Raw genomic sequence first — 25,545 nt, forward strand, 5'->3', positions numbered from 1 at the left:
GTGGCTGCGCTCCCGCCGCTAACCACTGAGTTTCAGGCCTAGCGTGCGGACTCCTCAGCAGCAAACTCCGGGGCTGGGCTGGGCTGGGCAGCTGTTATTGGGTGGCATGGTGAACTCATGTTCCTGGTTGGCAGTTGGCGGCCGGTTAATGGCCCATTAAGTGCTAAGTGTTAAGTGCTTTGTCCCTGAAAAACCTGCGCTGACACGAAACTGACGCGAGGCTTCCCGCTGGCACTTTACGCGACCACGTTTTCATTGGGCGGCCTTCATCGTGGCTGGGCAACCCTTGGACGTTGAGGGTTCGCTGGGAAAAGCGGGCTGAGCCACCGAGCGAGGAAGAGAGACGGAAAAAAAGGGTTGGGACGAGATTACTCCGGACATTTTACGTTATTATGCCTTTACTGCCTGGTACGCTTGGTACGACGATGCATTATTGCCTGGTCTTTTCGTTGCTGACCTCGTACGGACGACAAGTTCTTGGTCTGGAGGACCGAGGATTTGATCAGCACATCAGATGTCGATACCATGAGAGGGATCAATGCTTCTCTCTGAGCAGGTACTGTAAATCCCTAGGTGTCTACAGTATCTACCCTCGGTTGCCTCTCCTCCCTCCCTTCTTCCCCCGTTCAGCATGCGCCCTCAAGATCTTCCGGTGCTCAACCAAGCTCCTCTTCCCCTTGGACTTGGCCTTTCCCAGCGTCATCAGGAAATTCTTCTTGCGTGCCTTTTCTTTGTTCGTCGTGCTCTTGCCCTCCGACTCCTTGCGTTCCTTCTTCCGCGCTGCCTTGGACTTGTGCTCCTCACGGTCATCCTTGTGTTCTTGCAGCAACGCTAGCTTCTGTGCTCGAGTCGCTTTACCTCGTGAGAGCGACGCTAACCCTTCGATCTCTGCCGCAGTCAGAGGGTCATCCATGTGCCGTTGCGAGTTGGTCTGCTGCGATGTGCTTGACGCGTGGTGTGATTTGTGATTCTTCATAAGCGACGACACAGAGGCCGTCGTTCGAAGCTCTTGCAACTTGGTCAGGTCAGCCGGTGTCAAAATCCGAGTCGTAGCGAGTTTTGACTTTGGCTGGGTTGTGGTTGAATCTGCTGCTTCTCCGGGCTTCTCTGCGTTCTCTTTGTCGTCGCTTGTAGAAACCTGCGCATCGAACCGCACTTTCTTCGCCGAAGGTTGCTCGTCCTCGCTGTCACTGATATTGATCTCGTCGTCACTCTCGACATTGATCCAGCCTCCCGAATCATCGCTGTCTGCATCTTCTTCGATGTTCCAAGCATTCCAGTCTTCCTCATCACTTTCGTCCTCCTCATCCTCAGACCCAGTTGCAGGAAGACCCTTTTCCAATCTCTTCCTCTGCCTTTCTTGTTCTTTCCATTGTTCAAGTAGTTCCAACCCTTCAATTTCTCCAACAGCCTCTTCACCAAATCTCTGCTGCTTCTGCTCGCCGGACTTCAGACCCAGTGTGGCGTCTCGCCCACGGTCTCTTTTGCGAAGCATTTCAGCGCCCACTTGTCTATACAGGCTGAGAAGACCTTTTGCAGCCATCATCACCCCTTTGTCCTTGCTTTTCCGATACATAACCAGATCTTGTAGTAAGGTGTCATTCATAGCCAATGGCTGCCGCACACAAATCTCGCGAATTGCATTCAATCCCGCCGCGGCCACCTCCCCAGCAGCTGCCTCCGATACAAATTCATTGGCAATCTTCTGTACCAGGGGCTCCAGTATATCTGGCGGCACAAGATTATGTGTCGACTGCGCAAGCGATGCTAGAAATGATGTAACAGAAGGTTGTCGAGGTGTCAGATACTTCAGAAAATAGGAGTAAAAACTGATCACGGTCAGCTTGTGCAATCCAATCAGCCGTGACACCAGTTGTAACGCCAACAGCTTTTGTTCGAGGTTTAACTTCGACTTCGCACTCTGCAGGTGCTTCGAAAACATCGTCTCCGCAAACCCTTGGGGATCGTGCAAAAGATGTAAGGCAGAGAAATTCAGCGGATGAGGCTGTCCTTTTTTCTTCTCTTTCCGACGAACTGTTGCGGCAGCCTTTTCGAGTTTTCTCTCCGTTTTCTTACTTTTCTTGTTGACCCCAATCTGATGCCGCAGCTTGCTTATATCGACGGTCTCTTCGTCTGAGCTCTCATCCTCCAGCTCTTCTCGCTCTTTGTCGCCGCCCAGAAAGAACCGCAAGCCTCCCACCGCACATTTCTCGTTGTCAGCTAGCGCCGCCTCTTTCATGATCTCGACGGCCTTCGCATCCGTCCAGATCTGCCGCTTCCACATCTCTCGTGTAATCTTGACTGCCCATAACGCTTTCGGAGACGATCGGTCGTCCGTGACAAGATTGTGCAGCGTCGTCTGCACACTGCGATTGAGTTTGTGATTTGTGGTCTTCGAGTTCGCAGAACGCAAATCGCTCAGGATTTTCTGGAACAGTAATGCTCGCAGGGACTTGCTGGGTGTCGTGGTGAGGATGGGGAAGAAACATTGTAGCAGCGTGTGTGAGTCGATAATCTCTTTCTTTCTCAGCAGCACCAGACTGCCCACAATCTTTTCCCTTAACTCAGGCTCCAACGTCGCATGGTGCGCCGACAGAATCTCGATCAACTGTTTCGGAAAGTCTTTCGTCTCCTCCCGGTAGCAGTCCGCCACATGGGCCACGAACTCGATTAGGTCGCGGAAAGAGATGATGCCGCTGGAAGAGGCTGACGCCGGGGCCTGCATGAAGATCTGTCTCTGGTTCTCATACTGGATGTGCTGGTGCAGGAAGTCGGTGTGGTAGGATTTCGGATCTCGTTTGATTTTGTTCTGCAGGTTCGCGAGGTCTGCGTCGACCTTTTCGAGGGCTCCGAGTTTGCGCTTTCCCATGGTTTCTATTTCCGATCACTTTTCAGTCTCAGACTTCAATTGGCGTGGAAGTCTCGCTGAATAGTCGCAGTCGCCGTGGGGTTTGGAAAAGTTGTGGACTTTTTTTCTAGCAGATCTAATCTTGATTAGATTCCAGCACTTCTATAAATTCATACCGTCTGACGAGCAGCATTGCCAATTTCAGCACGCCTTTCTAGGAAGAAGTTGCTTATTCTCATGTCTTTACAATAATTGTGGCTCTTGCCCCATCATACACGAAGTCCTTCTCAATCCCATCATCTTTTCATATTCCTTGGACTACATTCCTCCCAGCAGCCATTATAGTATTCCCAAATTTCCTCATCATCATGCATACTGAATCTCCTGCTCGAGGGAGCCTGGACGCCATATCCCGCTGGGCGACCGCCATTACTAAAGGGGACAGTCTGACTTCAATCGCAGCAACATGCTACCCGTCATCCTGAGAGTATGGCAGGCTCCACCTGTCCTTCCAGCTCCAATGATTTGTGCCGAGAGACAATAGATGGAGCTTTCAACTCCCTCGCAACCTCCAGCAATACACCTGGACGTCCTCCTTCCGTGAAGCACATTCGCGCAACGGGCAGAGGAGATTCGCATCATGGCGAATTCACCGCCAGCCTGACACAAAGTGGGATGGTCTGCTGAGTTACTCACAAACTACCACATTAAAGGGTGAGGGGACTCACTGAGGCTCCTCTGCTCGATTCAGCGATTCATTTCCCCTTGCAGCAAGTGACGATGCGGCGTTTCGGAGCCTCTTTCATGTTTGGTCTCAGAAGAGGGAGCCGCCTCAAGGATTTGCATTTTGACAATCATGTGTTCATCCCGTGTTTAGCAGTGCAGAATCTCGACCAGGGTCTTCGACGCAGTCTTCTAGCCAGACATTCTCGTGTACCATTCTCAACGATCCGTGATCGTCGAACGCGACCTTAGTCCACTGTAATTTCAGACGCCGCCGGACTTCGTTCACATCCCCCTTCATAATGGCAACATGGTGTATTCGATTTTCCTCTGGTGGTAACGACAGAAGCCCCGCCGGTAATGGATACTCCAAGAAATGGTCGTGACCTTCCTCGACAGCGATCATCTTTTCGACTACTCGCGGTGATGCAATGGATGCCCAGACGCTTTCTCGGTAGGGAATCTTTCGTATGAGGCGCAGAGCCCTCCTGCGGACAATCGCGTTGCGGCACTTGGTCGCTGCGAAATATAGCGCCAGAAGCATTTCGATTTCCCCTGTGAATATTGGGCCGCTAGTCTCGTTTCCAGCATGGTGGTCGATAACCTCTTCTGCCCTATCGACGATAGCTGCAAATTCCTGCATATGCTCATCAAATGAGCTCTCCAACGGGCTCAAGCAGCTGGCCAGCCAAACGTGACAAACGCCCCAATACATCAGGAGATAGGAAGATATCCATTCTGTTTCACCGTCTCGCAAGCTATCCGAAACAGGGAGGAACGAATCCTTCCATCTTTGCAATTCTTCGAGGCATATCTGCTGTCTTGGCCTCAACTTTTGCATCTCATACTCATCATGAGAAAGCAGAGCTGTCACCCGGACAATTTCATACGCCTTGAACATGAGCGTGTACAAATGCTGTCGGAATTCGTCGAGGACAGCCAAAGTGGCGACGATGAAAGGCTTTGAGAGACGTTCTCTTGCCCGATATTTCCATTCTGGAGTGGCAAGAGTGGCCATCAATATCGCCTTCCTCGAGGAGAAGGCCGTCACCGTCTCGTCGATGTCGGTGTTTGTGGTAAGCGTTTGCTGGGCCGGGCGACCCGAGAGATTCTGGCCCAGCATTCTGTAAGCATTGTCCATCAGGCGCAAAGCATTGCCAACATTCCTCTGCTGAAACTCAAAGGCACCGAACAGGATGCAACTCAAGAGAGTGTGTGCGTTGTCCGCTTCCCCTTGCTCAAGCAAGTGACGAAAACTCACAAGGGCCTTGGAATACCACCTCAAGGCGCGTCGGTGCTCGGCGTGAACGACAACAGCAGTTGGACGACCAGTGTCAAAAACAGTCCTCAGCTCTCGATATTGGACGTGCTCGAAAGCCCAGCTAATTGACATCACCATGTGCCAGACAAAGGTGTACGACTGGGCAAGGCGAGGAATCAACTCGAGCCAAAAAGGACCATCTATGAATCCGGCAAATACTGGAGCCACTCGGTAGATGAAATAGTTGAAAGCCCAGCGTTCATCGTCGCTGTGTTGCGGTGCATAAATGGAAAGCTCGGGTAGGAGAACAGGATACTTCGGAGTTGACAACTGATCCTCAGCAAAACGAATGTGGCGGGCGACGGGGCCTTCGCACTTTCGACCTGTCTCGGTACATCTCCTGCAATGTGGTTGCGATTCGTCACACTTTATTCTGCCTGAAATCGCGTGTTAGTCTGCGCAGCTCATGATTATTCTGGCGACAAAGAGGCACCATGTCCTGACAAGCTACAGGAGGGGGAACGCTTACGGATCCTAGACAACATCAGTACACTAGCCAGCAAATCGCAGCGACGAACTTACTTGCAGGTCAAGCATCCAGTCCTGGACTTCGATTGACCGCTCCGACGAGAGCCCATCGGAGTGGCATTCACGGTCTCAACACTTGGCCGATGGCTGGAAATGCTGTTCTGGGGGACATGATATTCGGTTGAATGGCCGTGTTGTCGAGGGAGAGAACAGGGCCTAAACATGGGACACGCTGCCGGTCAATGGATGGTCTGACACCAGGGTTTGCCTCTGAAAGTCCTCGCTGCTGCCACTGGTCAGACCCAATGGATCCCACATTCAAGCGGTTGTTGGCAGACAGGGGATCAAACTTTGCTCCCAAGGGGCCTTGTGGGATATCCGAGACCTCAGTGGAGCTCCAGCACCTTTGCCGATTCGACTCGCTCGGGTTCTCGATCAAAACTGGTTAGTATGTTGGCTTGCGCTTTACCATTCCCATCCTTCGATATCAACGGGCCAGTTATCTAAGGCCTGGGACAAGCAGGAATTGTGATGGGAGGTGAAGGCTTCCAACCTTGTTTGCATGCTATCAATGCATGATTCACAAGAGACGGCCATTCAATATCCGAGACACTACGGTCGATGGCACTCGCCATGCTGCCGCGCATGGAAATTGCGCTCCCCAAGCTGGGGCTGAATCGTGGTATATGAAGGGCAGACTCCCGAATCACACCTGGTGTCACAATACGGGCCTCTTCCTGTCTGTTTCTGAAGTCAGCCTCTTTCGTTCGCTCCAAGAGTCAAGGTGGTCTCCTGTCTGTTAAGCATTGACAAATCTTCTTTTCCTTGCCCTAGTCCATTGCTCACGCATAGTCCGGGCAGTCCAAAGTCCGCGAACACAAACAAAAGAGTTCGACGTGTCCCTTTTCCTTTCTCCGGACTCGCGATTCATCAACTTCCAATTCACCATGGGCATTCCCGATCAAGTTGTTGTCCTTTTGTGCATCTTGGGCGCTGCAGGCGCCGTCACCGTTGGTTTCGCCTTTCAACGGCTGTTCGGCAAGCCAGACACGAATGACGCGAGTTTCAACCCCAAGCAACCAGAGCAAGAAGCATATATGAGGGAGGTACGCTCCAGGAATATAATGATGGCCTTTGGGGAAGTGAGGCCGCCACGGCACTATCCTCGCGAGACATGAGAGCGACTCAGCCGGTACAATCATTCAGGGCAAGCACCTTGAAATGCTTCTCTCGGGGTTCTGCCTCAGGTAGCGCTTTGCAAAAAGACAAGGAATGGACACCCGAGACCAATGCAGAATAGATGGGCGACGCTTGACCTTGATACCTGCTTGCGAGGTCCGCGACCACTCGACACGATGGAAAGCAAATGGGCAGGCAGATTGCCAACCAGTACGCCTTAACCGACGATTCAGCGACTCCAAAGCAAGAAAACCAGCAGCCAACACGGAAAGCAAAAAGCCAAACAACGACAACGAACGGATCAATGAATCTCTCGACTAAAAGCAAGGATAGTCAATACACAAACTGGGGTGGGGGAAGGTGTGCATGGGATTAGAACTTGGATCAGACGGCGAAGATATCATAGCGAGGGTTCCGAGAATACGAATTCAGTGCTCAATCACGTCTCCTTCACTCTATCCCAATACTCGCTCACCGTTCGTAATTCAGCAGTTCGGTTGTAGTCGTCTAGCAATGCCGTAAAACGGGAAACACGGCACTGCGAGTACGGCCTGCAGAATTTCGCCGTCACCTCAAAACAGACTTGGAGAAAACAGGACTTTCGACGCAAACACTGGTCAAACTTTCATGTCATTTCGAATTTTGGTGGACATTCAGCATCTCATCTATGCGCTGAATCTGCAATCCTGCTGACCCGACGGGACAGCCGCGCGTGTGCTATTTTCGATTGATGCTCCCCCGCAAAGCAGACGATGACCCGTACCATCTGCGTGCTTGAAGTGACTGCCATGAAATGCAAGTCGTAGTACCATGTTCGATGATCTTCCCAGGCAACACCACCACCACCGCCATATCCCACGGACTGCCCTTTTACCGATTGCTCTTGGCCACACGCTCCAGCTCGTCCTTCTTCTTGATGGCGTAGGAGTTGCTGCTTCCCTTGGCAGCGTTGATCAGCTCTTCGGCGAGGCACTCGGCGATGCTCTTGACGTTGCGGAACGCGGCTTCGCGGGCGCCGATGGTGAGCAGGGCGATGGCCTGGTTGACGCGGCGGAGCGGGGACACGTCGACGGCTTGTCTTCGGACGGTGCCGGCGCTGCCGATTCTGGTGCTGTCTTCGCGAGGGCCGCAGTTGACGATGGCATCGACGGCGATTTGGATGGGGTTCTGGTCGGTCATGATGTGGATCTAAAAACAACAGAATGGAGGAGTCAGATTTTTGGGTGTTTACTCGCATTTTCTCCTCTGGTCCGCAGGAAAGGGGAGGGACATACGATCTCAAACGAGTGTGCCACGATTCTGATGGCCATCAGCTTCTTGCCGTTGTTGCGACCGTTCATCATCAGGGAGTTGGTCAGGCGCTCGATGATGGGGCATTGGGCCTTTCGGAAACGCTTTGCGGCGTATCGACCTGCGGAGTGCGAGATGTAGACGGGTGATCGGATTTGGATGTAGTCGCTGTTTTAGAAAGAGTGGTCTCGTCAGCCTTTTTCTCTTTCTCTCTTTTCCCCCGAAGACATCGGTATCCGGGCACGGAGGGGCTTTTCTTCGTACGTCAATGAGATGTCTCTGACTTCGACATCCTCGTAACTCCAGCGCCCGAAGAGCTTCACGCTCCCGATCTCTTGCATGACATCCTTGGGCAGGACGGGCCAACCAGAGGTTGGGTTTTCGACTTCGACCTCGCCGTTGTCGGACATATTGACGAGCTGGTTTGGTGTGCGGATTGTCGAGGTTGGGACGGTTCACTCGTTGCTGCTGCGATCTGGTGGAGGCTCGATTTTTAGTTGTGGGATAAATTCTTGCCAAGATCTGCTGGTCACGTGAATCAACCAGTCCGCAGTTTAGCCGAGGCGATATTTTGATCCTGCGCCTTATTCGTGTCCCAAGTGGCCCACGGTGCCGCACCCTACAAGTATACGCACCGAAAAATCTCATCACTTCCAGATGGACTGGTGAATTATTTCTAATTGCTATTGAATTTGCGGTGCAAGAGGGAAAAGATAACTGCTACATGTACAAACACCTACACTGAAACTCGCTTCTCCACACTAGGTCTTCTCATGTGCTCAACCTCGTGCTCGACTCCTCCGGCGGGTTTGGGGCCCTCATAGCTTTTCCTCGCACCAAGGAACCACCAAGCCGTGACAAAAGTGGTCAGACCTCCCCAGATCACACAGGCATAGTTCATGGTCTCTGCGTCCGTGGGCAGAGCGAAGGGGAAGCAGTAGATCACGAACCACACGATCATGTATCCACATGCAATCGTGTTCATCACCACACCGAATTTCCCCAGGTGAAACGGGCCGAATTTGACGTTCTTGCGACCGGTCAGAAGATGAGGCAGGATTGCTGCGATATAGCTATTCTCATGTTAGCGAATTCCGACGCTGATATCTCGATTGGGGATCCCCTCTGAATTACCTTCCGGAAGACATCAGCACGAAGCTGCCCACGAATGCATTGAAAGCTGTAGCACTCCCAACATAGATGCTGTTCCGTCCACGGTCAGCTAGTTGCACTGTATACTGCCTAGAACACTTACCAGCCCAGAACAGTCACCAGACAGCCACACAGCAGAGTAGCATAGAGAGGCATTTCCAACCTCCTGTTGACTCTGCCAATGTATTGAGGGAATGGAGTTGCTTTGTCTCGTCCAAGAGTCCATAGTGTCCTGCCGGCTGTGATGTATACTCCAACCAAGCAGGTTGCGATACAGAAGAGGAAGGGACACAGCAACCCAATGGCACCGCCGGCTGACCCGGTGGCCTGTCGATAGATTTCGGCAAGTGGGAATGGTGCATTGAACAAAGCATCGTAGTCACTGATTGCATACATCTGGAAGTATCTGTCAGCAACTACCGACGACGACGCGGCTATGGCGAGCTTCTTCGCTAGATTGCCTGGCAGGTTGAGAACTTACGATCGCAATAATGTAGCAGATTCCAGTGAAGAATCCGATGCTCATTTGCAGACCGATGGCGATTGGAATGTTTTTGCTGGGATACGGGACCTCCTCGGCGATATGACTGCGAAGTGTAAGGTCAGCTTGTCCATATTCTTGTGGTGGTGGTGTATGCATCTCGAACGAACCTCACGGCGTCGGGCGTTCCGACAGAGTATGCGCCATTTAACATTCCGGCAACAAAGACAAAGCCATTAGGATATCCTATATCGGCATTCCACTCGCTCCAGACGAAACTAGACGAGGCATGTGGCGGATGGTCGCCCGATCCTGGTATGGCGGCCCTGAAAACGATCAATTTTTGTTCTCCCTTCACATCAGTGATAAGACTCACACAACGATAATAGTGACCAGGAAACCGCCCAGCAGGAGAACGATGCCTACGGTGTTCAAATACGGCATTGCCCTGTTGAACAGACAAACGCATAGGCAGGCGATCCATGTCACGATCTAGCACATCATCAGCAAATGCTCCCCACGGGGTCAACGTCGCTCTGGTGGTGTTTGCAGACTTACAAGATACGTCACAAAGACATGCCACCGCTTCGCAGTGAAGTCGCTGTGCTCGAGAGCATACATTTGCACGAAGGTGTTCGCTGCCGAGAATGAGCATTTATGGCTTCAGCGGGGAGATCCTACAAACCGAGGATGAAACTCATTGATCCTGCACCAAATACCCATGCCAGCCAGTTCCAGTATCCGGCAAAGAACCTGTAGTACCAGGCTGTCAGCAAACTTCATCGACCAACGGTTTTGGGAGAGGAACATACCCAACGACGCGACCCCATTTCTTACCCGGAGTCACTGAAGCCCAATGATAAACCCCAGCGCTAGAAGGTATAGCTGACGCCAACTCCGCCAAAGATGCTGCTACTATCCAGTAGAAAACTGAAACTGTAATGAACTCGTAGATAACTCCCGGAGGCCCGCCGTTGAAGATGGCGACGAGGATCGACCCTCCGACAGCAGGCCATACGGTCCCGACTACAAGGCCAACCCCAGCAGCGGAGAGAAGGCTGAAGTTTCGCTCAAGTTCCTGTACGTGACCAGAAGCATTGATGAGCTCGGAGACACCCGTGTCTGCATTGTCCGCAGTGTCGGATGGATGATCAGTCGCGACTTCGTTGGGAACAGGGTCTTTCTTTTCATCCGCGGTCGCCATGTTTTACGATCGTCCTGAAAAGCTAGCAGATGGCAAAATAAGGGGAGGGGAAAGAGGGAGAGAGACAGGAGACTAAACGCTGATATATACTCATCTTTCACTATCGGCATTCCTGGGAAGCAGTCAGTCAGATAGGCGCGTCTCGCCCACAACGCAGGCCACGTTTGATGGCCAGGGAACTCGGATCTGCGCGCGGGACTGATACCGGAAGATAGCCACTAATCAGCGCAAGTCCGTGATCCTGGATTGATTCAGTCAAGTCGCTGACCAGGAGTTTGTCCCAATCACAGCCAAGCCACGAAGACGACGTCTCTTAGGATTCGATTGGCAAAAATGGAAACAAGCGATAAATTCAAAACCAAGTTTCAGATAGGGGAGCGAGCGGAGAGAGATAGCTGACACCAAATAATGTCAAGTCAGAAATCGAGCTTCAGGCACTCCACGACCGGTTTCTCGAAGCCTGGGCTGGGCGGAGAGCTAAATTTGATGAGGCAGGAGAGAAACCATTCCCCCGGCTGCCACGAGGCCGGCGCAGTTCTCCACTCTCACCATGACCTCAGGACCGGAAGTCCCTCACAGTCTCGAAGGTAATGAGACAGGGTGGATGAGGAGTCGTTAGATCTCGGCTCTCGAGGTGTCATGAGAATCGAATCAGCGACCCTAGCGGTATCTTAGGTGATTACGGGGGGGAACATTCCACTCGGACAGCTTCGTCCCCTCCACATTCTCAGCCTCGAGTCGCCAGACGGACATGTCCGTGGAAAAAACATTGCTCGGTTGATGGTGTAGACGTCAAACTGTTGCGTTTTGTGCGAGGGAGTGCGAGTATCATCCGGGTCGCTGCATATCTTCGATTCCAACATGGCTGGAAGCTCGAGCTCCTTTCTAGGCATTGAGGGCCTTCATGTCTTCATCACAGGTTCAGCAGGTGGGATTGGCGGTGCTGCAGTAAAAGAATTTCTCTGTATGTGCTCTTCCCAGAGGTATGCCTCGACAGGACGTTGACAACCATGCTCAGCTCTTGGATGTCGTGTGACGGCATTTGACCGGAGATCTATCGATGGAGCAAAGCTATGCTCATCACCAGAGCAGTCGTCAAGGCTATTCACGACGCAAGGCGACCTGACGTCGGAAAAGTCTGTCTCTGAAGCATTCCAAGCTGCAACAGACCATTTCGGCCCATTGAGTATCCTGATAGCCAATGCAGGCATCACGGATGAAAGCGCTCATCCGCCAATATGGGAGATCGGGGAGAGTCTATGGGACAAGGTCTGAATTTTCCCAGGGGGCTGTCGCTAGAAGTTAACGCTCATGTCACGAAAGGTCAACACCAATAATGTCAAGGGCACATTTTTGACCGTCAAGCAATTCTTGCTCTCGGTGAAGAAGGCGCAAGAAGCCCAGGGAGCTGAGCTCGACAATGTTTCTATCGTTATTACTGGCTCAGAGACTGGAAAGTTTGGCCAGGAAGGGCACGCTGAGTTAGTGCACAGGTACCCCAGGGAGATCTTCTGAAGGATGCTAAAACGTTCGGCAGATATGCATCTGGCAAGGCGGGCTTGCAATATGGCCTCGTTCGCACGGTGAAGAACGAAATTGTCCGCCTGAATTCGAAAGGCCGCATTAATGCTGTGGCCCCGGGATGGGTAAACACCTCTCTCATTGGTGATCGCTTGGACGATCCGAGGGAAATGTGGGCAGAATGCCAGGCTACCGTCGCGCTGAAGAAGATCGCACAACCCGAAGACGTCGCGCGGGCTATGGCGTTCTTAGCCAGTCACCGTGCTGCAGGTCATATCTCTGGAGAATGCATCTCTGTTGATGGGGGGATGGAAGGCCGGATCATTTGGCGAGAGGAGCAAGTCTTGGGAAACAGCGGAAAGGAGACCAAGCTGCAAATGGCGACCATACCCGCCTCCTTGACTCCAGCCACCAGGAAACGTCGAATGCGAATCTGTCTCTCTGTAGACTTTGATGCCATCTCCGGGTATTTGGGAACAGGTCATGATCCCCAAAACACGCTTTCCGACTACTCAGCGGGCATTTTCAGCGCCAACGTCGGAGTGGGAAGACTGCTGCGCTTGTTCAAAAAGCACGGTGTTTCCGATAAGCTCACCTGGTTCGTCCCCGGCCACAGTCTCGAAACATTTCCATCGCAGGCTCGCGAGATCGCAGAGAGCGGAGCCGAGATTGGACTCCATGGCTACAGCCATGAAGGCGCATATGCAATGACGGTTGAACAGGAGAAGGATGTTTTGCAGAAATGCATTGGCCTGATAACAGCACTCAGACAAGGTAAGAAACCGGTCGGATATCGTGCCCCTCTGTATCAAATCCGCGAGACAACCGTCCGGCTGCTCCAGGACCACGACTTTCTTTATGACAGCAGCATGAACGCCCACGACTCTTTGCCTTACTTCCTGGTGAATCCCTTTCCGCAAGAGCCGCCCCATGTTCCGGATTACAAGAAGGATGCCAGCAGTTGGATGGTTCCCACCTCAATACCGACACAGCCGCAGCCAGGTACTGCTGAGGCCAACAAGGCTCTGGTGGAGATCCCCTCAAGCTGGTATACAGAGGACATGACTCCTGTAAGCCACCTGTCGTCCACGAGAATGATCTCAGTCCTAACTCTTATCAGCTTGGGTTTTATCCCTACGCAGCCAACACGCAAGGCTACGTTGGGGTCGACAATGTGGAAAAGATGTGGTGGGATAGGTTCGACTGGTTATGGGAGAATGAAAGCTGGTTGGATGAAGGGCCTGGCAAAGGTTATGGCTCCGTATATCCGTGAGTCACACTAATGCTGCTTCCATAAGCGGTCCAACCCCCTTGAGGCATTTTGCTAATCAGAGGCACGGCCTTTTGTAGCATGATCTGGCATCCTGAAAGCGCGGGTCGAGCCCATATCGTGGGCATGATTGATCGATTCATCGCGAGGCTAGTGCAACGGCAAAAGGCAGCAGGGGATGGCGAGATCACCTTCGAGACGATGGAAGGGGTCGCACACAGCTGGAAACAGCAGCGCTCATAGGGAACCTAGACGGGATATTGAAGAGATTGTATAGGTCACGATTACCTAGGATTACCTCAGCTCTGGGTCTGATGAAGTGGCTGAGTGGTGGCGTCCAGTAGCTCCCTCAGCCTTATGTGAGTTGCTTGCATTGGCGACGGGAGGGAGAGGAGAGGGGCAACTCGGAACAGATCTGCCCAGAAGACGCGGTACAGTAGGGAGTGATATACTAGTTGCTGGATGAGGTATAAAGAACAGGGTGCTGACTCTAGCTCTGCTGATTCAGCTTCACGGTGAAGGGAGGGGGAGGAGCCTTTGACCATTCCTGGAAGGGGTCCCCTAGGCTCGCCCGCAGGCTCTACGGGTAAAGGCGCTCGAGGGCTCTACTGCCTAAACTAACCCTCTGGCCTGTGAGCTAGCTAGGTGTTGTCTGCAGCGACTGGCTCCGGTTAAGCGTCGCCCAGTCCAGCTGCAAACCTGTCACAGCGGCATTAGTTCAACATCCTCCTTCTGTGGTTCGCGGCTTCAATGTTGCAGAGCCCTGGCGATGATGTCTGCGGTCCCCTGCGACAAGAAAAATGATGATATACCCTTTGCCGGCAACCTTCGAGATCTTCTCTTCCTGTGGTATCACCCATAGCAGTGATTACGTCCCTGTCACCGCTCATGCCCACCTGACTTCAAGTGACCCGACGGTCGACACCCTTTCAGCGTCCCCCTCGGCCCTCTCACCTTTGCCGTCTACATATTTCTCGCCCCCTCTAGTTGCTGCTTTCCTGCCCTCTCCTGCCTGCCCAAGGCAGTCTCTTTCCCTTTCAGATCAGACCTGTCCATCCTTAATGTCTAGTTAGGTGCGATAATGTCTAACTCAGATCCCCCCGCTACCCCACCGAGACAAGGCGAACCTATCCCTCCCATCATCCTAGAAGAAGCGGAAGCGGCAGCTGCAGCTGCTCAAGAGGAGGCGTGTGGTGGTCCAAGAGAGCCAAATGTGTCCAATTCTTCGCCAGAAGGACATATACGGCACCATGGCGGCGTCTCTCCCCACCTGGAGGATGTCCCTCCGCCAGCCTACAATGGCGCGGAGTACGGACAGCTGGACATAAGTCAGAACGGCCTTGATACGGGCGCACGGATAGCCAGTGATGGCCGAGTCAATATCAACATCAACCAGCACAAGGGCAAGCTCACGAGCTTGCTTTTGCCTGCTCTGCGCCGCCAATTGGAGTTGTCGAGGCAGAAACCTCCCTCAGAGCCACCCGTTCCCGAGGGGCTGGGAGAGGTGGACGGCCTTCCTCCACCGCCTATGAACATTGTGATTCAAATCGTGGGCAGCAGAGGAGACGTGCAGCCCTTTGTGGCATTGGGCCAGGTGTTGAAGAACAAATACAAGCACCGTGTCAGAATCGCCACCCATCCCACGTTCAAACAATTCGTCAGAGAGAACGGTCTGGAATTCTTCAGCATAGGAGGAGATCCCGCCGAGCTCATGGCGTTTATGGTCAAGAATCCGGGTCTTATGCCGGGCATGGATTCCCTCAAAAGTGGAGACGTGGGCAAGCGAAGAAAAGGCATCTACGAAATCGTCACAGGTTGTTGGAGATCCTGCATTGAGGCTGGAGACGGTATGGGCATGCCACTCAGCGATGATAATATGGATGCGCGCAGCTTCGACAGTGCGATGTCTTTCGGCATAGATCCGACTCTGAAGCCCTTTGTCGCAGACGCAATCATTGCGAACCCACCGAGCTTTGCTCATGTGCACATTGCAGAGAAGTTGGGCGTTCCCCTACATCTGATGTTCACCATGCCTTGGTCGCCAACGCAGTCTTTTCCACATCCTCTCGCGAATATCATCTCTTCGAATACAGACTCCAGTATTACAAATTTTGTCACCTATGCCCTGGTGGACATGTTGACCTGGCAGGGCCTGGGGGATGTTATCAACAGGTTTCGGGAGAGAAGTCTGGGCTTGGAACCCGTGAGTATCATGTGGGCGCCCGGCATGGTCAGCCGATTGCGCATTCCGTGGACTTACTGTTGGTCGCCGGCTTTGATCCCGAAACCACCAGACTGGGGCAGCTATATCGACATATCGGGTTTCTTCTTCCTCAACCTATCTACCAACTATACTCCACCACAAGACCTAGCAGACTTCTTAGCTGCCGGACCACCTCCTGTCTACATTGGCTTCGGCTCTATCGTGGTCGATGATCCGAATGCCATGACTAAGATGATATTTGACGCCATCAAAAAGACTGGCCAGCGAGCGATAGTCTCTAAAGGCTGGGGTGGGCTCGGTGCCAATGAGTTAGGAATACCGGAGGGTGTCTTCATGATTGGGAATTGCCCTCACGATTGGCTATTCCAACACGTGTCGTGCGTGGTGCATCATGGTGGTGCAGGTACAACTGCTGCCGGTATATTAGCCGGTCGACCAACGGTGGTAGTTCCATTCTTTGGCGATCAACCGTTCTGGGGGTCAATGACCGCCAGGGCCGGCGCAGGCCCAGTACCCATTGCGTACAAGAACTTGAATGCCGACAAGCTTGCCCACTCGATCTTGGAGGCGTTAAAGCCGGAGTCCCTCGAACGCGCAAAGGACCTGAGCATGAAGATCAAGGCAGAGGATGGTTGTGAAGCTGGCGCACAGTCTTTTCACAAGCAGTTGCACATGTCGAGCCTCAGATGCTCGTTGGATCCGTCGAGCGTTGCTGTCTGGCGTGTGAAGCGGACGGATATCCGTCTGTCGCCGCTTGCAGCCACTGTTCTCGGAACTGAGGGCCTGCTGGACTTCTCGGACCTGAAACTTTACCGTCCCCGAGAGTATGAGACAGAAGACGGGCCGTGGGAGCCAATATCTGGCGGTGCAGCTGCTTTGATTGGAACACTTGGAAATCTTTCCATGGGTATCGCAGATTTCCCGGTTGAAATCCTCAAGTCATTGAAGACCGCCTCGGGAGAATTGAAAGAAATCCACGAGAGACGCTCAAATAGTGGCACTTCCACACCCGTCGCGCCCTCGGAACGCCAGTCTTCTGAAGTTGCGGGTGCAACAGCGGCAACGATCACGCCCGTCCAATCTCAGCAGTCAATTTCGTCGGGCACAACCGCCGCGGCACCTTCATCCATGTCGACCGTCTTGACCGCAGATGGATCATCAAAAGTTTCCCATCATCACCGCCATCATAGCCTGTCTCACCACCGATCCCGATCCCGCTCTGGTTCGCCGGCAGCAAATGGAAATCGTGACCCCTGCGTCGGCGAAGAAGTCGGACAAGTCTCGCTGGACACGGCCATATCTGGCGCCAAAGCGGCTGGTAAAATCATTTCAGCTGGTGTCAAGTCGCCCATGGATTTTACACTGTCTCTAGCAAAAGGATTCCACAATGCACCGAAATTATACGGAGATGAGACCGTGCGACAGAACGAAAAGATCGTGGGACTTCATTCCGGCTTGCGGGTGGCAGGCAAAGAGTTTGGATATGGTTTCTATGACGGCATCACAGGTCTAGTCACTCAGCCACTAGCAGGGGCCAAGAAAGAGGGTGCAGCTGGTTTCTTCAAGGGAGCAGCCAAAGGCATCGGCGGCTTAGTCCTCAAACCTGCGGCGGGTATATGGGGACTCCCGGGATACACTGCCAAAGGCATCTACAGCGAGATTTCCAAACACTTTGGAAGCTCCGTGCAGAATTACATCATCGCGGCTCGGACAGCGCAAGGTTTTGAGGATTGGAAAAACAGTACTCCAGAACAAAGACAACGAATTGTCACGGCTTGGAAAGATGGCAGGCTGGAAACTCGAAAGCATGGGCAACTGTACGGAAACGATCGCAAGGTGGCAATTGAAAGTCACATTATCACGAGGACCAAGACGGATTCTGTTGAATTGATTCACGGATTCAGAAACACGCGACACCTGAGCTGGGATGAAAGAAAGGCTCTTGCTGAACGAAGGGACCAGTTGAAACAGGAAGAAAAGGAATTACAACGCCGTGAAAAAGAGATTAAAAGGGAAGAGAGGAGAAAAAGCAAGAGTGGTGGCAAGATTAAGAGCCGATGCAAATTTTGTCCCTTCGACCACGAAACCAGCCACCATCTCAAGCACAGCCATTCTCTCTCCAGTCTGGACTCTTCGCTCAGCCGTGGCAATACGCCCTCGCAGTCCCAAGACAACGTCCTGGCTGACTATGAGCACGCAATCAAGCATTCCGTAAGTTCAACTAGTACAGGCAACCCAATGGAAGATGCTGTCATTGAAAGGGCACTTCGAGCGAGTCTCCTGGACCTGCACAGTTCAGGCCATGATCCGAACAAGTATTCTGATGCAGCATATCAACAAGCCATCCAGGCTAGCATCCGAGAATTCAAGAGAGCTCAAGAAGAACATGCTCGACGGAGCGGTACCTTATCCACAACTACAGAAAAGCCAGAGGACGAGCATGACGCCGAACTCGAAAAGGCTCTTGCGCAGAGTCTGGAAGAGCACAAGCTGGCCCAGGCTGCAGGAGATCAGGATCCAGATCTGGCGTATCAAGATCACCACCATTTGGATGACAGTGATTCTGGATTGGACACCGACTACGACGAAAGGTTCATGCGCAAGCTTGAAGAGACTAAAAAGCTTCACACCGAAAACGAACTGAAGAAGAAAGAGCTTACAGATCGGGAAGCTGCACTGACGGCCACGAATGGACATACAGAATCAGTCACTGCCGCCAAGGAAGCTACAGTTGACGAGAACGAGAACGACGAAGAATTACAGCGGGCTATAACTGTATCGCAGGAGGAAGACTCCAAGCGCCAGGAAGAACTTACGAGAGAGAGAACAGAAGAAGAGATTGTGTTGGAGTATGTCAAGAAGCAAAGCCTCATCGAGGAGGAACTGAGGAAACAGAGGGAGAGTACCAGTACCACGGTGGCAACAGAGTAGGAGGATCCGACAGCAGACCAGGGAGCCATCTTGTGATGTGATAGACCACGATCTTCCTTTTGTTTAAGGCTAGAATTTGGGTGCCATGGAGTGCCCTTAGTTGATGACTTAGGGGCTGTGCATTGGACTTCTTTGCTATTCTGGACTCCGCTAATATGGGCTGAGCGGCAGATGATTGCTAGAATCACGATTGACGGCACTTCGAGATACCACAGATACTACATGGCAACGATGAGAGTATTAATACATGGTGAGCTATTACGAACGGCCGTGATAATCGACTAGATTTCTTAGGGATCCTGGCTTGAACGGTAGTTATAAAGCACATTGATGTCCTTGTAGGCGGAATGATGTGCAAACGGCATGACCTTTGTTCTTTTGCTATTCGAGAATTGTTTTGAACTTTTTCCTTCGTACTTAGGGTAAATGGCTGTGTCGATATCAATCAGTACACGCCGAGAGGATAGGCAGCCTTGTCTATATTCTTCGCCCCGAGGGGCACCACCCGCGGCACCTGGGTGTACGCCGTTGTGAGCTCGACGGTCTCGTTCAAGCCGGCCGTCACGGGCATCCTCCTGGCGTGCAGCACGTCGTCGACGGCCTTGGCCACCTGCAACAGCGTGCCCTCGCTCCAGGGCAGGCCCAGGATCTCCATGCCGATGGGGATGCCGATGGGCGCGGTGGCCGAGGGCGGCGAGAAGCCGATCGGCACGGTGATGACGGGGGAGCCCGTCACGGCGGCCAGGATGCCGTTGCGGCCGGACTGGCTGGGCGAGCCGATGGGGACGACCAGGTTCTTCTGCTCCGGGTAGACCACGCAGGCGAGCTGGTTGGTGAGGATCGTGGCGTGCAGGGCCCGCGTCAGGTTGGCGATCCGGGCCTGTTTGACGAAGTACGACGCGTTGGACGTCGACGAGACCAGCGCCGTCTCCACGTACGAGTACTGCGACGGGATGACCAGGAACTCGGGCGTCGTCTGGTTGGCCGTGTAGAGCTGGGGCATGCTGCGCGGATGCGGCCCCGTCAGGTTGTCGCTCGCAAGGTAGTGGCTGAGCATTTCGCGGTATTCGGACGTCTGCACGTCCATCTGCGCCGAGATGGCCGTCGCGTTATACGTCGCCGTGTCGTTGATGAGGACCACGCTGGCCCCCTGAGCCTGTAGGACGGAGATGACGTTGTCCATGGCGTCGTTGACCGGCGTCGTCTCGTTGCTCGCCGCGCGGTTGAAGAACCCCTCGAGCACCCCGATGCGCATCCCCGTGAGGTTCGTCCGGGTCCCCTGCGATATGAACGTCGTGTAGTCGGTGCCCAGGACCGAGGGCGGGATCGCCGACGTCACGTTGTCTGCGGGATCGTAGCCGACCGAGGCCATGACGGTCATGGCGGTGGCGATGTCCAGCGGGCATCGCCCTATCGCGCCGATGGTATCCTGGGTGTACGAGATGGGGATGACGCCCGCGCGCGAAATCAGGCCCCGTGTTGGCCGGAAGCTGAACAGGTTGTTGGCACTGGCTGGGCTGCGCAGCGAGTTCACCGTGTCGGTCCCTGTACCGAACACTGCGAACGAGGCGGCCACTGCTGCGCCCGTGCCGCCTGAGCTCCCTCCCGGCGTGCGGGTGAAGTCGTATGGATTGATGGTCTGCCCGCCCAGGCTGGACACCGAGAGGCCCTCGAGTGCCAGCTCGTGCAGGTTCGACTTGCCCAGTATCACGGCGCCGGCGTTGCGGAACGCACGCACGGCGGGGGCGTCTTGGGCGGGCTTCGAGGCGTTCAGGGCCAAGCAGCCGCCCGTTGAGGGCATGGGGAGGGCGTCATAGTTGTCCTTGAGGAGGATGGGGATGCAGAAGAGTGGCCCTGTGGCATTGCCCCGCGAGAGGGACTGGTCCAGGGAGTCGGCTATCGACAGAGCATCCGGGTTCAGCGTGATGATGGCGTTGATGTCCGGGTTGAAGCGCTCGATCCGGGCTATGAAGGCGCTTACTATGCCCCGGCAGGTGGTGAGGCCAGAGAACAGAGAGTTGTGGATGCTGGAGATGGTGGCTTCGCGGACATCGATGGGGGTTGTCTGTGAGAATGAGGGAGTGGGGAGGAGGAGGGCGAGTGCAAGAACATTCAAGTACACCATCTTTTTGCGGTGCGTGGCTGGTCAAGCCCTGTCTTCATCCCTCGGACTTGCTGTGTTTGCCGTGGCAGCTCATAGCCGTTGGAGGTACATGCGTATATATACTCGCTGTATATCGATTGATGTCGTCTATACCACAGTCAAGCTGCTCCGGCCGACTGCCGGTAGCTCCAACAGCGAGGAGGAGATGCCCACCTTATCGCTAAGGAGATCATTGCCGACCTTCCAGATTCAGTCCACGAGGACGTTCTTTGTGAGAGGACATCTCCTTGGCCGGTGCAGAAGTCGGTAGATACATGGCCAGCCTTGCCGGAGAGACTTGATAAGGCTGTGGATGGGAAAGCCGGGCTTGGGTGCGGGAGAGCAACACGAATACGAACTCCAGCATGATGGAGGCCTCGTTTGCCTGCTTATTCTTGTCAATCATCTCCTGTCCTAAGCCTGGTGACGAGCATTCCTCTCCACCTCCCTCTTTCTACTCGTCTGGATAAAATACTCGGTGGAATTTGCTCAATGTCACCGCTTGGCAATGTAGCCCCCTCCCAGGCTCTCCCAATGTCACTTTGTCCCTCTTCCTCCGCAGTTTAACCAGTTTTGAATCTTCGACGACACCATGGGAGCTTCTAGCCAGGCACCATCGCCTTTCCATTGGACTCTGAGCCTGCTTTTCCCCCAGAATCCCATCTTCTGCAGCACGCCTTTTCCAGTCCGTGACTCCGCGCCAGGTTGATCGCAATGCGACTCTGTGGGGTAAGCTGGAGCTTGACTGGATGATGGGGGATGCTTGTGCCTCTTTTTCGACTCCAGCTCTGACGTTGTAGGCGGCAACTGGTCAAAAGAGCTCTTGCAGCTCCAGCGAGAAAATATGCCTCTGTCCAGCATTGCCTCCATCCGGGATGCGCGGAGCCAGCTGGTCGAGCAGGCCTCTCTGTGCTTCTTAAACAGGGCGGTCGCCCAACTTCAGCTGTGTGCTGGACTTCATCCATCTGTTCATTGCCCAGAGTACCTTCCTGGCGAAGATGAAGTTGACTTCTATCCTGTTGGGCCTCTTTGCTTCTGGGGTGGCCGTTGCTCAGAAGGCCTGTCCAGGCTACCGTGCGACCAACGTCCAGCAGACTGCGAATGGTTTGACAGCCGATCTCAACCTCGCCGGGCCCGCCTGTAATATCTATGGCACTGACTTACGCAATCTAACCCTCACTGTGGAGTATCAATCTGGTATGCTCGTTGTCCGTGGGTCATCCGTGTGTTGTTGCTAACCTGCTGGGGAGCTACGAGGCTTCATGTCATCATCGAGGACCAGAACCAGACTGTCTATCAGGTTCCACAGTCGGTTCTTCCTCGTCCCAATGTCACAGAGGGTTCTACAGCCTCCAATGCTGAGCTTGTGTTTGACTACACGGAAAACCCTTTCAGCTTCTCTGTCTCTCGGTCTTCGGGAGAGGTCCTGTTCAATACGTCTGGGTCACCCATCATTTTCGAGTCTCAATATCTCAGACTCCGGACGTCGTTGCCCAGCCACCCAAATCTGTACGGGCTTGGTGAACACTCGGATCACTTCAGATTGAACACTTCCAATTACACAAGGACCTTGTGGTCCCGTGATGCTTATGGCATCCCCCAGGGCACCAACTTGTACGGGAATCATCCAGTATACCTTGATCACCGAGGATCCAATGGCACACATGGGGTGCTGTTCTTGAACTCCAACGGTATGGATATCAAGATTAACGACACCGCTGGCCAATACCTCGAATATAACACTCTTGGGGGTGTTCTGGACTTCTACTTCCTTGCTGGACCCTCCCCAATTGAAGTCTCTCAGCAAATCTCCGAGGTCGTTGGGAAACCAGCGATGATGGCGTATTGGACCTTCGGATTCCACCAGTGCAGATATGGCTACAGAGACGTTTGGGACGTGGCCGAAGTTGTGCACAACTATAGTGCAGCCAACATTCCCTTGGAGGTAGGCACCCAGTCTATCGAGAGAGGTTTGGGCTAACGACGTCAGACCATGTGGACGGACATTGACTACATGGTAATATTACTGGAATCATCGTAGGAAGCTACTGACATGGGGATAGGATGCCCGCAAGGTCTTCACATTGGATCCACAACGCTTCCCCCTGCACAAGATGCGCGAGTTGGTAGCTTATCTTCACGCCCACCAGCAACATTATATCATGATGGTCGATCCGGCAGTCGCATATCAGAACTACTCGGCGTTCAACAACGGCAACAGTTCGGATGTCTTCATGAAGCGGACTGACGGGTCAGTGTTCGAGGGCGTCGTCTGGCCTGGCCCAACCGTGTTCCCGGATTGGTTCCATCCAGATACCCAAGACTATTGGAATGGCGAGTTTGCGTCCTTCTTCAGCCCCGAGACTGGGGTGGATATTTCCGGACTTTGGATTGACATGAATGAAGCCTCAAAGTATGAGTCGTCCTATCATTTTGCATTGGCTTGCTAACCGTTCGCCAGCTTTTGCAACTATCCATGTTCGAACCCGAGCGCATTTGCCAAAGAAAACGGGTTCCCACCAAAACCGGCGGCGCTGCGAAATGGTCCGGCTATTGCCCTACCGGGGTTCCCAGCGGATTTCCAACCACCATCAAACTCCAAACGACAAGCACCGACTACAGGCAATATGCTAGGTCTTCCAGGCAGAAAGCTCATCAATCCTCCTTACATGATCCAAAATGCAGCTGGTAGCCTGTCGAACAAGACACTGAACACCGACCTTGTCCACTACAACGGGCTTGTTGAATACGACACTCACAACATGTACGGAACTATGATGTCGTCGACTTCACGCAACGCACTTCTCAACCGACGTCCTGGCGAGCGGCCGCTCGTTATTACTCGCAGCACCTTCCTTGGAGCCGGTGCCCATGTTGGCCATTGGACAGGGGACAACCGTGCTGACTGGAGCCAGTACGAGATCAGTATCTCGGACATGTTGAACTTTGCTTCCATCTTCCAGCTGCCAATGGTTGGCAGTGATATTTGCGGTTACTCTGGAAACTCTACCGAAACACTCTGTGCGCGTTGGATGATGTTGGGGGCTTTCCAGACGTTCTACCGGAATCACAATGAGCTCGGAGACCGGCCTCAAGAAGCATACCGTTGGCCGCTTACAGCCCAAGCGTCGAGGAACGCCATTGACATTCGCTACCGTGCTCTGGACTATCTGTATACTGCTTTCTGGACCCAGACACAAACGGGAACGCCTGTGTTGAACCCGATGTTCTATCTCTATCCCGAAGACGCAAAGACTTTTGGCATCGATGCCCAGTTCTTCTTCGGAAATTCACTGCTGGTGTCTCCCGTCACGGCTGAGAATAAAACGACCGTACGCATTTATCTACCTGACGATATATTCTACGACTGGAACCACGGATTTAGTCCGGTGCGAGGAAACGGCTCGGTGGTCACCTTGAACAATGTCAACTTTACAACCATCCCACTTCATGTTCGTGGCGGTGCAATCCTCCCTCTCCGAGTGGAGAGTGCAAACACTACAGCACAGTTGCGTACGAAAGGGTTTCATCTCTTGATTGCACCTGGCACGGATGGGGCGGCTAAGGGTTCCCTCTACATCGACGATGGGCTCATGATCGATCAACCTAGCACAACACATATCAACTTTACGTACACCAACGGAGCTTTCTCGATGTCGGGCGACTACAGTTATCCAGCCAATGTTAGTATCGAGCGGATCACAGTTTGCAACGTTAGATCAGCGCCACAAACCCTCAGCATCCCTGGTGCGCAGAATTCGACCTTCTCCTATGACAATGCAACGATGGCCGTCACGATCGATACGAACATCCCCTTGACCCAGGATGCTAGCTTCCAGCTACCGGCAGCACAGACTTAGTTTCACGAGAGGGATCATATGAGGGTGAGGCCGGGGTGACAGATTGGGGTGGGCAGTGTGCACCCTTTGCGGACGAGGCTGACTTCCCCTTTTGGGCCACACAACGTAGTCGTCATATCTTGCTAGGTTTGACCTTCACTCCTTTCCATTTATATATCTCCTACTCAGATGGGTTTGTGTGAACGTCTTGTCGGTCGCAGCACGCTGGTCGACTAGTCTGGCTTGCCGGAACAAACCCCTGCGGCCGAGAAGAAGCGGTGAGCCACATTGACACCGTGCTTCTCCTGTAAGCTGGCTGCCGAGTGTCGGAGTCGACCTTGATAGTGCCTATCGGGCCGTTGACATGGTGACAACCTTGTTTCGACAACGGCCTCGACATCTGCGTCCATGGACGTGCGTATATACATGTCTCTATACTGTTCCTTGGCCGTCTTCGGAGCCCCTCGACCAGGCGCTGTGGCCGCCCGTTGGACACCCCTCTTCCTTGCCCCGAATCTCTGCCTAGTCAGTCTGTCCTCCACTTGCTCGGTCGTTTATCCGGCCCCACACTCGGCAGCAAGGCGACATTTGCGCGGCGTAGCATTTCCTCTCAAGGTCATTGCAGGGAGGCCGACCCAATCTGACTGCAGCTCACCCGACATGAGAACCCCTCGAGGATTTTGTTCGACCATCGGTCAGCCGTTGCCATCTACGGACCAGAGCCCTGGGTCGCCAGCTCTCTACTCGGTGCGCCTGGGGAAAATGGCTTACTTCAAATAGACTTGGATTGTCAGGGCTTCTCGGGCTGGACATGCTGTGATTGAGTCGGGTTATTTCTCCTGGGAGCCCATCGGCCGATTGCACCAGGACTCTGGCAGCCAGAATGGGGCTTTGCTGCCCCTCACCGTTGGTCTTCATCTTCCATCATCCAACAACCAGCCGCCACATTGG

At 53.5% G+C, this 25,545-nt stretch overlaps 7 protein-coding genes across 10 annotated transcripts; 3 read left to right on the forward strand and 4 right to left on the reverse strand.

Moving 5' to 3' along the window:
- Nucleotides 1-394: 394 nt before the first annotated feature.
- Nucleotides 395-2,946, reverse strand: PV07_03848 (uncharacterized protein). The gene has a single exon (XM_016390604.1). It carries the CDS (start codon nucleotides 2,867-2,869, stop codon nucleotides 587-589), a length of 2,283 nt encoding a protein of 760 aa, XP_016252506.1. The 5' UTR covers nucleotides 2,870-2,946; the 3' UTR covers nucleotides 395-586.
- Nucleotides 2,947-3,055: 109 nt separating this feature from the next.
- PV07_03849 lies at nucleotides 3,056-5,586 on the reverse strand (the record flags this gene model as incomplete). 2 transcript variants are annotated; one of them, XM_016390606.1, is made up of 4 exons in its annotated part: nucleotides 3,056-3,528; nucleotides 3,577-5,269; nucleotides 5,362-5,366; nucleotides 5,415-5,586. In XM_016390606.1, coding segments are annotated over 3 exons (1,736 nt in total), but the record flags the coding sequence as incomplete, so codon positions are not given. The 2 variants fall into 2 exon arrangements, with proteins under 2 accessions (XP_016252508.1, XP_016252507.1); XM_016390605.1 differs by having other exon boundaries at nucleotides 3,056-5,269.
- A 1,566-nt stretch (nucleotides 5,587-7,152) lies between these two features.
- PV07_03850 (40S ribosomal protein S5) lies at nucleotides 7,153-8,305 on the reverse strand. Its single transcript, XM_016390607.1, has 3 exons — nucleotides 8,094-8,305; nucleotides 7,814-7,997; nucleotides 7,153-7,727 (listed from the first exon to the last, which is right to left on the reverse strand). Exons 1-3 carry the CDS (start codon nucleotides 8,237-8,239, stop codon nucleotides 7,410-7,412), a joined length of 648 nt encoding a protein of 215 aa, XP_016252509.1. The 5' UTR covers nucleotides 8,240-8,305; the 3' UTR covers nucleotides 7,153-7,409.
- A 192-nt stretch (nucleotides 8,306-8,497) lies between these two features.
- On the reverse strand, nucleotides 8,498-11,118 carry PV07_03851. Of its 2 annotated transcripts, XM_016390609.1 has the most exons (10): nucleotides 10,935-11,118; nucleotides 10,275-10,864; nucleotides 10,148-10,215; nucleotides 10,021-10,100; nucleotides 9,839-9,954; nucleotides 9,633-9,788; nucleotides 9,463-9,568; nucleotides 9,085-9,377; nucleotides 8,964-9,032; nucleotides 8,498-8,902 (listed from the first exon to the last, which is right to left on the reverse strand). In XM_016390609.1, exons 2-10 carry the CDS (start codon nucleotides 10,664-10,666, stop codon nucleotides 8,566-8,568), a joined length of 1,617 nt encoding a protein of 538 aa, XP_016252511.1. In that variant the 5' UTR covers nucleotides 10,667-10,864; nucleotides 10,935-11,118; the 3' UTR covers nucleotides 8,498-8,565. The 2 variants fall into 2 exon arrangements, with proteins under 2 accessions (XP_016252511.1, XP_016252510.1); XM_016390608.1 differs by having other exon boundaries at nucleotides 10,275-11,118.
- Nucleotides 11,119-11,406: 288 nt separating this feature from the next.
- PV07_03852 lies at nucleotides 11,407-13,982 on the forward strand. 2 transcript variants are annotated; one of them, XM_016390610.1, is made up of 6 exons: nucleotides 11,407-11,630; nucleotides 11,685-11,935; nucleotides 11,990-12,147; nucleotides 12,204-13,257; nucleotides 13,308-13,456; nucleotides 13,538-13,982. In XM_016390610.1, exons 1-6 carry the CDS (start codon nucleotides 11,528-11,530, stop codon nucleotides 13,698-13,700), a joined length of 1,878 nt encoding a protein of 625 aa, XP_016252512.1. In that variant the 5' UTR covers nucleotides 11,407-11,527; the 3' UTR covers nucleotides 13,701-13,982. The 2 variants fall into 2 exon arrangements, with proteins under 2 accessions (XP_016252512.1, XP_016252513.1); XM_016390611.1 differs by having other exon boundaries at nucleotides 11,685-12,147.
- Nucleotides 13,983-14,202: 220 nt separating this feature from the next.
- PV07_03853 (uncharacterized protein) lies at nucleotides 14,203-18,878 on the forward strand. The gene has a single exon (XM_016390612.1). It carries the CDS (start codon nucleotides 14,539-14,541, stop codon nucleotides 18,610-18,612), a length of 4,074 nt encoding a protein of 1,357 aa, XP_016252514.1. The 5' UTR covers nucleotides 14,203-14,538; the 3' UTR covers nucleotides 18,613-18,878.
- A 2,793-nt stretch (nucleotides 18,879-21,671) lies between these two features.
- PV07_03854 (uncharacterized protein) lies at nucleotides 21,672-25,020 on the forward strand. The gene is made up of 5 exons (XM_016390613.1): nucleotides 21,672-21,952; nucleotides 22,006-22,700; nucleotides 22,746-22,772; nucleotides 22,819-23,168; nucleotides 23,217-25,020. The coding sequence occupies exons 1-5, from the start codon at nucleotides 21,754-21,756 to the stop codon at nucleotides 24,613-24,615; spliced, it is 2,670 nt and encodes an 889-aa protein (XP_016252515.1). The 5' UTR covers nucleotides 21,672-21,753; the 3' UTR covers nucleotides 24,616-25,020.
- The last annotated feature ends 525 nt before the right edge of the window (nucleotides 25,021-25,545 follow it).

Source organism: Cladophialophora immunda (genome assembly GCF_000835495.1).
Source record: "Cladophialophora immunda strain CBS 83496 unplaced genomic scaffold supercont1.2, whole genome shotgun sequence".
Classification (NCBI taxonomy): domain Eukaryota; kingdom Fungi; phylum Ascomycota; class Eurotiomycetes; order Chaetothyriales; family Herpotrichiellaceae; genus Cladophialophora; species Cladophialophora immunda.

What these genes read in the sequence shown, in the direction of transcription:
- PV07_03848 (XM_016390604.1), bottom strand. Translation starts at nt 2,869, where the DNA reads ATGGGAAAGCGCAAACTCGGAGCCCTCGAAAAGGTCGACGCAGACCTC.
- PV07_03850 (XM_016390607.1), bottom strand. Translation starts at nt 8,239, where the DNA reads ATGTCCGACAACGGCGAGGTCGAAGTCGAAAACCCAACCTCTGGTTGG. An exon ending in GTCAGAGACATCTCATTGAC is followed by an intron (nt 7,998 to 8,093) that starts GTACGAAGAAAA and finishes TTTCTAAAACAG; the next exon opens with CGACTACATCCAAATCCGAT. An exon ending in TGGCACACTCGTTTGAGATC is followed by an intron (nt 7,728 to 7,813) that starts GTATGTCCCTCC and finishes TGTTGTTTTTAG; the next exon opens with ATCCACATCATGACCGACCA.
- PV07_03851 (XM_016390609.1), bottom strand. Translation starts at nt 10,666, where the DNA reads ATGGCGACCGCGGATGAAAAGAAAGACCCTGTTCCCAACGAAGTCGCG. An exon ending in ATCAATGAGTTTCATCCTCG is followed by an intron (nt 10,101 to 10,147) that starts GTTTGTAGGATC and finishes CATTCTCGGCAG; the next exon opens with CGAACACCTTCGTGCAAATG. An exon ending in ATGTCTTTGTGACGTATCTT is followed by an intron (nt 9,955 to 10,020) that starts GTAAGTCTGCAA and finishes ATGATGTGCTAG; the next exon opens with ATCGTGACATGGATCGCCTG.
- PV07_03852 (XM_016390610.1), top strand. Translation starts at nt 11,528, where the DNA reads ATGGCTGGAAGCTCGAGCTCCTTTCTAGGCATTGAGGGCCTTCATGTC. An exon ending in GGGAGAGTCTATGGGACAAG is followed by an intron (nt 11,936 to 11,989) that starts GTCTGAATTTTC and finishes ATGTCACGAAAG; the next exon opens with GTCAACACCAATAATGTCAA. An exon ending in GGCCAGGAAGGGCACGCTGA is followed by an intron (nt 12,148 to 12,203) that starts GTTAGTGCACAG and finishes AACGTTCGGCAG; the next exon opens with ATATGCATCTGGCAAGGCGG.
- PV07_03853 (XM_016390612.1), top strand. Translation starts at nt 14,539, where the DNA reads ATGTCTAACTCAGATCCCCCCGCTACCCCACCGAGACAAGGCGAACCT.
- PV07_03854 (XM_016390613.1), top strand. Translation starts at nt 21,754, where the DNA reads ATGAAGTTGACTTCTATCCTGTTGGGCCTCTTTGCTTCTGGGGTGGCC. An exon ending in CACTGTGGAGTATCAATCTG is followed by an intron (nt 21,953 to 22,005) that starts GTATGCTCGTTG and finishes CCTGCTGGGGAG; the next exon opens with CTACGAGGCTTCATGTCATC. An exon ending in GACATGAATGAAGCCTCAAA is followed by an intron (nt 23,169 to 23,216) that starts GTATGAGTCGTC and finishes ACCGTTCGCCAG; the next exon opens with CTTTTGCAACTATCCATGTT.